Source organism: Perissodus microlepis, chromosome 14 (assembly GCF_051167445.1).
Source record: "Perissodus microlepis isolate ML-2025 ecotype Zambia chromosome 14, ASM5116744v1, whole genome shotgun sequence".
Taxonomy (NCBI): Eukaryota; Metazoa; Chordata; class Actinopteri; order Cichliformes; family Cichlidae; genus Perissodus; species Perissodus microlepis.
This window is the reverse complement of record NC_140474.1, coordinates 15799524-15813784: the sequence shown is the minus strand read 5'-3', so window position 1 is coordinate 15813784 and position 14261 is coordinate 15799524. Positions and strand designations below refer to the sequence as shown.

At 43.6% G+C, this 14261-nt stretch overlaps 1 protein-coding gene across 2 annotated transcripts; it reads left to right on the top strand.

The window, feature by feature from the left end:
- Window positions 1–712: 712 nt before the first annotated feature.
- On the top strand, window positions 713–12082 carry c14h19orf47 (chromosome 14 C19orf47 homolog). Of its 2 annotated transcripts, none has more exons than XM_084950955.1 (8): window positions 713–791; window positions 1768–1855; window positions 1953–2067; window positions 2276–2357; window positions 6731–6856; window positions 6975–7049; window positions 10249–10322; window positions 10403–12082. In XM_084950955.1, the coding sequence occupies exons 1-8, from the start codon at window positions 773–775 to the stop codon at window positions 10928–10930; spliced, it is 1107 nt and encodes a 368-aa protein (XP_084807081.1). In that variant the 5' UTR covers window positions 713–772; the 3' UTR covers window positions 10931–12082. The 2 variants fall into 2 exon arrangements, with proteins under 2 accessions (XP_084807081.1, XP_084807080.1); XM_084950954.1 differs by having other exon boundaries at window positions 6975–7124.
- The last annotated feature ends 2179 nt before the right edge of the window (window positions 12083–14261 follow it).

The following is a 14261-nucleotide window of genomic DNA, read 5'->3' as shown; positions in this document are numbered from 1 at the left end:
GTCTCTTTCTCATTGTTGAATCATGAACTCTGACATTAACTGATTCAAGTGATGCCTGCAGTACTTTAGATGTTATTCTGGGTCTTTTGTGATCACCTGGATGTGTTGATGCACTCATGCATCAACACATACAGTTCTGTGAAGTTTCACCACTTGGTAACTTTTTCCAGACAGATAGATGTCAAAGACGTTCTTGAGGCTTTTTTGAGTGTGGCATGACGTGTTGCTTTCTGAGATCATTTATCCTTCTTCACTTTGTCAGACAGTGAAAAAGATTCTTTTAAGTGATTTCTTGATTCAACCAGTCTGGAAGAAATCCTGGCTGGGTGTGGCTGACTCAGCTTTCCAGAAATGTGGTTTATGGGAAATGACACAGGCTAACAGAGAGAAAGACAACCATTTACGTCTTTGGCTAATGTTAGAATTTGTTTGATGATCTAAAATATGTAAGTCAGGAAAATATACAAATAAAAAATAACTCAGGAAGGGGGCACATACTTTTTCACAGCAATGCAACATAAAAACAGCAATGTCCTGTAGTATGCTCAAGTAAAACTCTAGGTTTGATTGTTTTTTAATTCATGCATTTCTGATTTTCCTATAAATAATTAAAGTGAACATCACCTGATGTTGGCAGTGATTTGTGTGATTTTCCGGTCTTCGTCGCTCTCTAGCGTCCCAGACTGAAAACTTTCCGACCGAAATGTTTCCGGATCCGCCGGAAGTTGGCGACCTTTCTGCATGCGGTTGACGTCACCACACAGTTGTGAACATGGCGTCCGTGACAACAGGTAAGAGCACAAAGGCCCGGCTAGCCGGTGTTAACAATTGGTTGATTTAAATTATTTCAGCAGTACTTCGCCAGATATTAACACTGGCACCTCGTCTTTAATGTTTACGAGCGTTTGGGTTCACAGCGATCCCCGCGGAACAGCTTTTATTCGCGGCTACTGGAGCCGCTCACACAATGCTAACACAGAGTGCTAGGACAAACAACCGTGTTACTGAGTTTTGTGTCGCTCTCTGAAATGTGTGATTTAATCTTTAGTGGGAAAACAATCGTAAGGGGGAACTGTGTCCTAGATTAGTGGCCAGTTTAACCTCTGAATCGTCCAACTTGTCTCGCCGCTAATGCTAACGTTAGCCTACCAGCTCCGGGACATCTACCACTCCGCTTTGTCCTCAATCTGTTAAAACTAAATGATTTTTAAATAGTCTATCTCTGATTTGCTTCTAAGTGCTATGACAGTTTATTCGCCGTCTGTGTCTCCGCGTGGCCGAGTTTCACGTCGGGCATAGCCATTGTTGTGGCAGCTGTTGTGCTTCCTTCACAGTTTATCTGCTCCTGCAGCCACAGGACGGTTCATATGTGGGGTTATAAATAACCTCCAGCTGGTCACGGTCAGCATGTATTAGACATCAGTATGCTGCTGTCTCTGATGGTTTGTGTCTCCTACTGGCGTCTTGTTACACTGTAGTATTACTTTGAACAGTCCCACATTACACTTAGTGTGATCACAGCCTGTGGAATTCGTGGGCAACTTGGCCAGGAGTTTTGGTTATTGCTGTTGTGTTTTGGTTTCCAATTTTTCTGTTCTTAACAAAAGAAAACTGGAGCAGTGACACTGTAGACTTTAAAAATCAACAAGTAAAGAACTCATTACTTGCAACTGTAGTTGGGGCATTGTTTATTTATAAAGACCTGTGTTTGATTCTGCTTAAGTTGTTTGGTGGTTAATGTTTCAACCTTTCCATTTTTCTTTTAAGCCACCTCAGAGTGGATTCAGTTTTTTAAGGATGCAGGGATCCCAGCTGGTCTGGCTGTCACATATGCTGTTTCCTTCGTAGACAACAGGTAAAGACATTTTGGCCTCGTGAACACATTCATGCTGTGATCATATGCACTTTATTAATGCTCTCGTTGTTTGTCCTGATTGTTTAATCCTCGGCAGAATTCAGAAGAACATGTTAATGGACCTCAGTAAAGACATCATGATGGACCTCGGCATTACTGTAATTGGGGACATCATTGCCATTCTTAAACATGCCAAGCAGGTCTACAGGCAGGTGAGCCAGACTTGATCTTTTAATGTTATGAAAAGCTGAAAATTATTCACTGTTAACAATTGTGTTTGTCCAGAAGTCTACAGGCAATATAATCGTGTATTGATTTAAAATAGCCACGCCTATATGGTAGCGCTAGGGTTTATTTTAAAATTGCAGCATTAGGTGCAGATTTCACTCAACACTTTGTTTTCCTGCTCTGTTTTTTAAGGACATGTGCAAAATGGCAACTGAGGCCATCTCATCAGGACAGACCAGTGTTCAAGCTGAGCTCAGAAGAACTGCCAACACCCGTAAGTAATGACATGTTAATTTATTTTGTAAAGTATGAGCCTTTATTAGAAGTCAAAGGAGCTTCAAAGAAAAGCGTCTGGACTTCTTTAAGTTGCTTGAAGACACCTCTCATCCGAGAAGCTTCTTCAGTTCTAAGGTCAAATGGTGGAAAAGGATAAAGGAAGCACTCAAAACATGCGGTTATCCTAATTGGGCGTTCATAAAGTCAGCAAAGAGGCACAGAAAAGAAGATCAGACACCAGCGAGGGAGGATAAGAAGGACAGACGCAACAACATTGTCATCCCCTATGTAGCCGGTGTATCAGAAAAACTCAGGAGAGTTTTCTCCAAGCACGACATCCCGGTGCATTTCAGACCCAGCAACACGCTCAGACAAAAACTGGTTCACCCGAAAGACAAAACTCCTAAACACAGACTTAACAATGTGGTGTATGCTGTACAGTGCAGCGAGGAATGCCCAGACCTCTACATTGGAGAGACCAAACAGCCACTTCACAAGCGCATGGCACAACATAGAAGAGCCACCTCCACAGGACAAGACTCAGCAGTCCATCTGCATCTAAAGGACAAAGGTCACTCTTTCGAGGACGCTAACGTTCACATTTTGGACAGAGAGGACAGATGGTTTGAAAGAGGAGTGAAAGAAGCCATTTACGTCCACTGTGAGCGACCATCTTTGAATAGAGGTGATGGTTTACGACACCAACTGTCTGCCATCTATAATCCAATTTTGAGATCCCTCCCCAGACGCCTTAACGCCCACTCACATCCTGGGCCATCTGACCTCAGGAATTTGCATGATAAGGTGGGGCCAGGTTTCACAATGAGCTCACCCGAAACCCTGGCTGATTGGGACCCACACCCAGTTTCACACCTTGGCTCAGGCGATTAGACGATCATCAGGGGGTCCTTTTGTCCCTCTGTGGGGGGAAACTCCCACTAGGTTTAAATCTGGGACTCCCCACCATTTGACCTTAGAACTGAAGAAGCTTCTCGGATGAGAGGTGAAACGTCTTCAAGCAACTCAAAGAAGTCCAGACGCTTTTCTTTGCAATCAGAATCAGAATCAGAATCAGAAAGGGTTTTATTGCCAAATGTTGAGCAGGTTTACAACATTAGGAAATTGCTGCGGTTCTTCAGTGCAAACATACTGTCATAAATTACGCTTAAATAGACATGAAAATAAAAATAAGAATAAGAATTAAAAGTGCTAAGTAGATAGATATATACATGATATATACATGAGTGCAGGTGGTGATCAGTGCAAACATGGAATGATGCAGTGAACACAGCGTAGGGTCATGTGTTAGTGGTGGGAACAGTCATACGGTTATTGTTCATGAGTCCAACAGCAGAGGGGAAGAAACTGTTCTTATGGCGAGAGGTTCTGGTGCGAATGGACCGGAGCCTCCTGCCTGAGGGGAGCAGGTCAAACAGACTGTGTCCAGGGTGAGAAGGGTCAGCTGAGATCCGAGCTGCACGCCCCAGTGTCCTGGAGGTGTACAGGTCCTGCAGAGATGGGAGTCTGCAGCCAATCACCTTCTCAGCAGAGCACACAACACGCTGCAGTCTCTGTTTGTCCCTGATAGTGGCTCCAGCGTACCACACGGTGATGGAGGAGGTGAGGATGGACTCGATGATTGCAGTGTAGAATTGCATCATCGTCCGTGTTGGCAGGTTGAATTTCTTCAGCTGCCTCAGGAAGTACATCCTCTGCTGGGCTTTCTTAATGACGGAGGTGATGGTGGGCTCCCACTTCAGGTCCTGGGTGATGGTGGTACCCAGGAAGCGGAATGAGTCCACAGAGGTGATGGGAGTGTCAGTCAGGATGATGGGGGGGAGTGGAGCTGTGTGCTTCCTGAAGTCCACAATAATCTCCACTGTCTTCTGGGCATTCAGCACCAGGTTGTTGTGGCTGCACCAGGACACCAGACGTTCAACCTCCCTCCTGTAGGCAGACTCATCCCCGTCAGAGATGAGTCCAATAACGGTGGTGTCATCTGCAAACTTGATTAGCTTGACAGACTGGTGGGTGGAGGTGCAGCAGTTGGTGTACAGGGAGAAGAGCAGAGGAGAAAGAACACAGCCCTGAGGGGAGCCGGTGCTGATGGTCCGGGAGTCCGAGACGTTCTTTCCCAGCCTCACGTGCTGCTTCCTGTCCGTCAGGAAGTCAGTGATCCACCGGCAGATGGGATCAGGCACATTCATCTGGGAAAGCTTGCCTTGGAGATGGTCTGGAAGGATGGTGTTGAAGGCAGAGCTGAAGTCCACAAACAGGATCCTGGCGTAGGTTCCTGGGGAGTCCAGATGCTGCAGGATGAAGTGTAGGGCCATGTTGATGGCGTCATCTACAGACCTGTTGGCTCTGTATGCAAACTGCAGGGGGTCCAGGAGGGGGGCCGTGAGGGTCTTGAGATAGGAGAGAACCAGGCGCTCAAATGACTTCATGACCACAGATGTCAAAGCCACGGGTCTGTAGTCATTTAGTCCAGTGATCCTAGGTTTCTTGGGGACAGGGATTATAGTAGAGGACTTGAAGCAGGCAGGCACATGACATGCCTGCAGTGAGGAGTTGAAAATGCCAGAAAACACTGGGGCCAGCTCGTTTGCACAGTGTCTGAGGGTGGCAGGAGACACACCGTCTGGGCCGGGAGCTTTTCGAGCATTCAGACTCTTAAACTGCTTCCTCACACCTGCTTCATGAATATGAAGAGTAGTGGTGGGAGGAGGTGGTGTGAAATCCTCTTTTGTGTGGGGTGAGGAGGGGGGTGTTGTAGGTGAAGTGTTTGAAGGTGGTGATGGCTCTATGGAGGGGGGAGAGGTGGGGGAATGAGTGTCCAAAGTGTCTCTATTGTTGGGGCCGTTGGAGGTGTGAAGGCTGCCTGATGGCTCGTCAAAACGGCAGTAAAAGTCGTTAAGGGTGTTGGCCAAGAGCAAGTCATCGGTGGAGTGGGGGGTTTTAAGCTTGTAGTTGGTGATATTCCTAAAACCTTTCCACACAGAGGCCGAGTCATTCTCTGAGATCTGCTGCTGCATCTTCTCAGAGTGCTGGTGTTTAGCAATGTCCACTTCTTTAGTGAACCTGTACTTGGCCTCTCTGTAGCAGTCCCTGTCTCCGCTTCTGAACGCCTTTCTCTTTTCCAGCCACAGCTTTTTGAGTTTAGGAGTAAACCAGGGTTTGTCATTGTTATAACTCACCCTGGTGCGTGATGGCACAATGCTGTCCTCACAGAAGTGGATATAGGAGGTGACAGTGTCCGTAAACTCGTCCAAGCTGTTAGAAGCAGCCTTCATTGTGTCCCAGTCTGTAGACTCCAAACACGTGCGAAGCTCCTCCACACTCTCGTTGCTCCACAGTTTTTTAGTCCTCACGACAGGTTTGGAGAGCTTCAGCCTCTGTCTGTACGCGGGGATCAGGTGGATCATGACGTGGTCAGAAAGTCCGAGCAAGCTCCTTTGACTACGATGACCTGGATGACTGAGAACCTTCACAGACTTTATTAGAAGTGTTCAGATTTTCTTTGAGTTTCTGTTCTAACTGGAGTTAAATGGCCGACATTTGTTCAGCGGTGAGCAACATTTTCCAGCAGTAAGTTCTGGTTGTATCTAAATTGCTCAAGTCACTACGGAGGTCAGACAGTGACCCAGCTGTTTGACCCATTAACGAGCCAAGCCAGAGGCATTATGAATCATCTATTCCACTGTAATGTGGTATGTCAGCGGGAATTACGCACACATCTATGTGCGTAATCATTTCACCTGCCATGATTCAGAGCTGAAGAAGCAGATGTAATCAGGCGGTTGAAGCTGTTTACGTTAAGGAAAAGATGACCTAACGAGTGAAAGATCCGGAGTTCGACCTCAGGAGGAGACGCACATTCCTTTGGGGTTGCATCACAATGGCAACCAGTTTAAAAACACTGCCAATTCAAGCATGTGGAGCTGCCTGCTGCGGCGACCCCTTGTGAAAAAGGGAACAGCCAAAAGTGGCTTTGTAGTGTTCAACATGTTATTTTTGGATTGAACAGACTTTTACTGGCCCAAAAAGTCCCCAAAATAACAACAAGAAAAAATATCCCAGAGAGAAAGAGAGAGAGGGAGAGACAGATAGATAGCCAGCCTTATCTTAGGGTTGCTTTAACTTTTGCTTTCGGTCCAGGGCCAAAAGTCTTGTCTTTTCCTTAATTCTTCCGCCTCATTTATTAAGATTTTTTAAATTAGTATTTATCTCCCTCTGAACTACACATTTTCGGGTTACTCTTTTAATGTTTTGTGAAAGTGTGAATCCATCCGTCTTTCACCTCTTTGGTACAAAATAAAGCATATAGACTTAAGAAGTAAGATTGTTACAATGTTTTATTTTGTTCCTCAGCTGCGACACGCATGATAGCCAATGCTTTGAGCCATGACTCTCCACCAGCCACGCCAGCCCGCCGGCCTGACAACCGCCTCTCCGTCACAGTGTCCAACACACAAGCAAACAAGAGTAACAAAGCAGGTAGATTAAATAAACGTATGTTTGTGTTTCACCCCATCCGTCCCCTGTTTCCCTGAAGCCAGGAAAGCCCTCTTTTTACTCATGTTTGTTCCTTATGTGCTCCACAATTTGTTGTCAGTTATACGCCAACCAGCCGACGAGGGGAACGGTCTGCCTGTAGTGAAGCGTCGCCGCGTAACAGCTGAGATGGAAGGCAAGTACATCATCAACATGCCCAAGGGCACCACTCCTCGCACACGCCGAATCCTGGCCCAGCAGGCCAAGAAAGGTAGGCCTGATGAGGCGGCCTCACCAACAGCTCGCCTAACTAACGCGTTACTCACAACAACTAATCAAACCTGAAGCTCTAATGAGTCTCCCTCCTAAAAAGTACAACTATTGATCAGGTGCTGATGATCAGAGTCTGTTTGACCCTCACCGTCTGCCCTTGTTTTTACTAATCCTGCTCATTCTGCCAATAAAATTCCCCCTCACACTTCTTTTTTCCCCCCGTTTGTCTCACATTAACCAAATTTTACTTCTTTTTGCTCTTCTGATTTTTCCTCCCTGGCATGAGCTTGCATTTGGATTGTGTTACAGATCTGTCATTCAGCTTCAACACATTTTCTCTAAATTTATGAAGGAAATGTCACTTTTATACCTGTAAAAGCTGCAGTGAAAATCATGCTTTCATGATAAATGTACCGACACAATCTAACAAACCACCGCAGCCCATTGAACTCACCGGAAAATCAAGTTTGCAACTTAGAAGAATGGTGTACTCCGGATAGAGTGATTATTAACAATTGAGTGTAACTCCTTTCTGTGAAAAGACCAGGTCAGTGTTGACACACGTTTCAATGCCTTTTTTGAGGCAGCTTTTTTGTCTGGTTCAGTTACTTTGCAGCGTTTACAGTTGTTGCAAATGCTTCCCGTGGGATTTACCACCACTGAATCAAGCTTTCCACCATCTGAAGTGATATGACCACACAGCCAACAGGAACGCCCTTTCAAAGAAAGGCTTCAGAGTCTGAAAACAGAAGAAGTCTATTGTTTCCTTTCACACCACTTAAGTTAGCTTGGGATGTTTGCCAGTGTTTACTGCCTATCCCAGCTTTAACTGGTTTTATCATGTTAGCAATTAAAGTAAAAGAGGTTTTCTTTAGCTGACTTAAAACAACAGGAGTTGATCAAAATATTTTTCTAGGCAGATACATTTACACTCGACTCTCCAAAAACCCATATACAAAAACACAAAACTCACAAACACTAGAATACAAACATGGGAAAGCAAAATGAAACAAAATAATATAAAACCCAGTGATGCACTGTTAAAATTTACATTTACATTGTTGTAGGCAAGAAAAAAACATCAAATGTTTGTTTCATTCTAATCAGTGTGACTTTAGTTAGAGTTTTCAAAATAAAAGCAGAAATTCTCAACATATTACATGTATGGAGAATACTGTCAAAATTTCCAACATGTAATTATAAACCACAAAATAGAAACGACTGGAGTGATTTTTTTATTTTTTTTAATATTTTGTGTAAACATTCAGAAGCACGTAGGCTACATTTTGGTGGTCAAAGGTCACCGCGATCTACTGAGACTCATTTTTGTGCACAATCGAATAAGTCATATTCTGCACTCCCTATACAGGGAGTGCAGAATTATTAGGCAAGTTGTATTTTTGAGGAATAATTTTATTATTGAACAACAACCATGTTCTCAATGAACCCAAAAAACTCATTAATATCAAAGCTGAATGTTTTTGGAAGTAGTTTTTAGTTTTAGCTATTTTAGGGGGATATCTGTGTGTGCAGGTGACTATTACTGTGCATAATTATTAGGCAACTCAACAAAAAACAAATATATACCCATTTCAATTATTTATTTTTACCAGTGAAACCAATATAACATCTCCACATTCACAAATATACATTTCTGACATTCAAAAACAAAACAAAAACAAATCAGCGACCAATATTGCCACCTTTCTTTGCAAGGACACTCAAAAGCCTGCCATCCATGGATTCTGTCAGTGTTTTGATCTGTTCACCATCAACATTGCGTGCAGCAGCAACCACAGCCTCCCAGACACTGTTCAGAGAGGTGTACTGTTTTCCCTCCTTGTAAATCTCACATTTGATGATGGACCACAGGTTCTCAATGGGGTTCAGATCAGGTGAACAAGGAGGCCATGTCATTAGTTTTTCTTCTTTTATACCCTTTCTTGCCAGCCACGCTGTGGAGTACTTGGACGCGTGTGATGGAGCATTGTCCTGCATGAAAATCATGTTTTTCTTGAAGGATGCAGACTTCTTCCTGTACCACTGCTTGAAGAAGGTGTCTTCCAGAAACTGGCAGTAGGACTGGGAGTTGAGCTTGACTCCATCCTCAACCCGAAAAGGCGCCACAAGCTCATCTTTGATGATACCAGCCCAAACCAGTACTCCACCTCCACCTTGCTGGCGTCTGAGTCGGACTGGAGCTCTCTGCCCTTTACCAATCCAGCCACGGGCCCATCCATCTGGCCCATCAAGACTCACTCTCATGTCATCAGTCCATAAAACCTTAGAAAAATCAGTCTTGAGATATTTCTTGGCCCAGTCTTGACGTTTCAGCTTGTGTGTCTTGTTCAGTGGTGGTCGTCTTTCAGCCTTTCTTACCTTGGCCATGTCTCTGAGTATTGCACACCTTGTGCTTTTGGGCACTCCAGTGATGTTGCAGCTCTGAAATATGGCCAAACTAATATGACTAATATGACTTTTCTCAGTTCATGGGCAGTTATTTTGCGCCTTGGTTTTTCCACACGCTTCTTGCGACCCTGTTGACTATTTTGAATGAAACGCTTGATTGTTCGATGATCACGCTTCAGAAGCTTTGCAATTTTGAGACTGCTGCATCCCTCTGCAAGATATCTCACTATCTTTGACTTTTCTGAGCCTGTCAAGTCCTTCTTTTGACCCATTTTGCCAAAGGAAAGGACGTTGCCTAATAATTATGCACACCTGATATAGGGTGTTGATGTCATTAGACCACACCCCTTCTCATTACAGAGATGCACATCACCTAATATGCTTAATTGGTAGTAGGCTTTCGAGCCTATACAGCTTGGAGTAAGACAACATGCATGAAGAGGATGATGTGGACAAAATACTCATTTGCCTAATAATTCTGCACTCCCTGTAACAACGCTCAATACAAATTCATGGCAGAATAGCAGAAACTGAGCAAAGCTAAACTAACAGACGTTAAAGAACAACTGCAGAGCGGTGGTACTGACAAATATTTCTTCACCTTCTCTCTTCCACTGTAATCTGTATGTCGCAGAGTTTCTTTACTTTTTTGCTGATTAGTTTTGCTGGAAAAAAATATTTTATTTTGCTTATTTACTCTTCGCTTCATGAAGGTTTGAAACGCACGTCTGTGTTTGCGAGACTCGGAGCTGAATCGAAGGCGGACACGACAACGGGCGGTAACAAGGTGAGACCTGTCGATGTACATTAACAGCGTTCTGCATCTTAAAGATGAGTTCTGAGCTCATAGCGCTCATATTTTTGCAGCCGACCGGCGTGTTCAGCCGCCTCGACAGAGGGGAAGAAGCTGCAGACGAGCCGAGAGCTGGAAACGCAGGTGAAAACGAGGACGACAGCGATGGAGAAGGCTCTGTCCTCCAGTATGCTGGCGTCCTCAAGAAACCCCCTTCTCTCCAGAAGAAAGAGTCTGCGATAAAAGCGCCCCCCATCACCCTGCGGCGCCTCGGCGGCAAATTCAAACTACCTCCCTCTGATACACCCACCTCCTCCTCACCTTCCCCGAATGGTCTCCCCCCTGCTAAGATTAGTGTTCTTCAGAGACTGGGCAAGCCCCCCGCAACACACTCAAACACCAGTGTGTCACCGACACCCGCTGACACACAGGACAACAGAGTGACCAGCACCAGATCCCGAGCCCAGGAGAGGACGACTGTAGCAAGCTCCAAGGTGAGCAGCAGCACCGGAGGAGCTGGAATGGGAGGAGAGTCCGCGGGGGCCCAGATGGACGTTAAAGCTATCAGTGTTTTCAAGAGACTGGGCAGTAAGAGAACCTAACACACTCACCCCACCACCCAAAAAATACTATTTCTTTACACTCTTTTTAAAGTTTGTATCGCCAACTTTTAGGATTTATCTTGCTGCAATATTTTTTGTTTTGTTTTTGTGTTTGGATAAATGATTATCCAAGATTATCATTTACATTAAACTCATTATTCATGCTGCCATTGGAAAAATGTTTACCGTTTAGTGTCCAAACCTATTATTTAAGGACTTATGGTCTGCATTTATTAGCTTAAAGCATGAGCTTGACATACGCTACCCCCACCACACCCCACACGAGGATGCTGCTGCTGCCTACACTCCCTGAATGCCCCTGAATGAATAGTGAGGCTGTAGAAAATGTTGCATCTCCAAGAATAATTATGTAAGTGTTTTATTGATATTTGCCTGAACATGTAAAATGTACAGATTTTTGTTTTGTTTTATTATTTTTTTTATTTTTAAGTTGAATACACAGGACAGCAGTCAGACTAGTAAGGAGATGATAAGTTAAAGTTAATCTTCTAACCTTTACCTAAGAATTACCTCCGTTTCAAAGTATGAAAAGTGTCGATAACAAGCTTCTGAACTCAGACCCCGAACTTGTGAGAGGGGAAAGGAAAAAATTCAAACTATTAAACAGAACAACCTCGATGAACACTTGAATCTTTGGAAAGCAATGCACCTCCTCCTCCTCTTCTGTGCTTTGTGGAGTAGAAGTTGACACCTTCGAACTAAAGGCACCTTTTCTATCGTAGTACTGAACGTTTTCTATAACCACCTACTTGAAAGCCGACTCACTAGAATATTTCTTTTGTTTTTATGCAATGTATAGATTTGTTAGACTTCACACACACATATTTTTCTATGTGGACGTTCTTGTATCATGACGTATCCTTACAAAAGGAATTCAGCGATGCCATCGGGTCCAGCTCGATGTAGTCCACTCAAACCAGTGTTGCTCATTACTCCTGATGTACAGTTTTTGTCTGTCAGACTTCATGCCAGAGCTTCGTTACATTGTAAATATTTTAAAAAGCTAAGGATTTTTTTCCCTGTGTTTAAAGAATTAATATCTGGAAAACACACCGTGAAATGTCATGTTTTCTTTTTCAAGGTATGAAGGAAAAGTGTGCTTGAAAAAAAAAATTAAATGATGAAAAGGTGTCAGATGTCTGGGTTTCTCTTTTTCTTACTACAAGAGGACGTTGAGACAGTACTTTACTGTTTTAGTGGAGATATCATCTAAATTTCCTCCTTCACGCCCCTTCCAACCTCAGACTATAAATGCCCTCTTCTCCAATACCCACTGTTCTCATTTCCATGCCCCACCCTTCCCCCCCTTTTTCCTCTCTTCTCCTCTTCTCTCCTCCTCCCTTCCTTCATTCACTTCTCGTTAGTACATGGGGATCTACCGCAGCACCAGTTCATACATCCTCATCCCTCTTCGCTCATCGTTTCCGAGGATGTGGTCCCAGTTATTGAAGGTGTTTTCATCAAAGTAAGCACCCCCTCCTCAAAGTGACATACAGCAAGAAAAGGGTTCAACTTCACTGAATATAAACTGATTAGCCAGCTGCTGGTCTGTTTGGGAAACCGATGATGTTTCCACTGATCCATACATACATATTTTACATATTAAAAATGACGGAGTTGAGCATATAACATTTAAAATTAGAGCAAGATAAATATTAGACTTCTTCATTTTAAATCTTTAGCAGCAATTTTCTCTCCTGATTTTTATTTACTTCATTGTTGTTCGTTCTGGTAGTTTAGACTGTCAATCAAATAACTTCTAACCACTTGTAAAAATTTACAGGCAGCCAATGAAAGTGTGATCTGCTGTGACACTGTGGAAAAAACACAGATGAATGTTTTAGACACTGATACAGGGAGGATACTGCACACCGTGTCTTGTTAAAAATGTTTGAAATAAAATTGCCTTTAACTGGAGCTGTCAGTATGTGACAAGCAGCCATCAGAAGATGGTGCACTGTGGTTATAAAGGGATGGACACGGTCAGCTAGAATACTCAAGTAGGTTGCAGCATTAAATTATGCTCAGTTGGTACTAAGGGGACCAAAATGTGCCAAAACAAATATCCCCCACACCATTACACTGGCAGCAGCCTGAACCATCGATACCTGGCAGGAAGGATCGAAATTCTCACTCTACCGTCGGAATGTCGCAGCAAAAATCACAACTCCTTAGACTAGGAAATGTTTCCTGGTCTAAAAAATAGCCTGGCTATTTTCCTCTGACTTCTGATAGCAACCACGCCACGTTCAAAGTCAGTTGAATGTGGCGTGGTTGTTGTTGTCAGACCTTTTTTCCTCATTCTGATGCTCAGCTTGAACTTCAGCAGGTCATCTGGACCATGTCTACATGCCTAAATGCTATGAGTTACTGCTACCTGATTCGCTGATTAGATATTTGTACTAATGAGTCATTGAATAGATGTACCTCGTGAAGTAAAACTACATAAAAGTGAGCCCTGCAATGGTTTAAAGGGATTTTCTGGGTCTTGGTTTAATAAAAGTGAAGTGTGAATTGTTTGTCAGTTATTACAACACAAACAGAACACTTGTTTTATCTTTAGTTAACTGTAATAAACTTGATTGTTTGGCAACCGTGAGAGCTGTTGTGCCTCAGGTGCTGCCTTTCTTTCCAATAAGCAGGAGTTCGAGGAGCGCTACAGGGTGTGCTGTGGGTGCTTACTCCTGCTCTGTGGAGAAGATGGTGTGTGGGGATTTTTTTTAACTTACTCTTGCATGGTGACCAATTTATGGGCTTTGTTTTCAGTCTCCTTTAGTTTAATTATTAATAAAACCTTTGCTCTGATAATGTTGCCTCTTTGTCTCATTTTTCAACTGCCGTTTTTAGGAGAAAGTAAGTTTTTCCTCACACAGAAAATCAGAAATCAGAAGATGAAACCATTTTCTAAGATGTTTGTTTGGATGTGGGAGACCAAGGAGAAAATGTCTAAAAGGTGTGCTCTAAAATATCTCCTTTTTATCATTTACATTTTGATATCATGATCTTTGACTTGCTTGTACTGCTGCAGGGAAAAACAGCTGATTCTGAGGAGGTTTTGTGGGATTTTTCTTGACTTTAAGTGGAGGGACTGCTTCAGCTTGATGCTTCAGTCTCACGTGATGCGGATCACCATCAAATTGAAATAATAATCACCCCTCAGGGATGTAAGGTAGCTGCTCAATATAAAGAAAATGAGGTGACATGCCTCTGAGGCTAACTGCTGACTTCTAGGTTAACCACACGTCACATCAAACTAAGCGACCTCAAGGGGACAAAGTGTAATTGACACTTTGTCCCCTTGAGGTCGCTC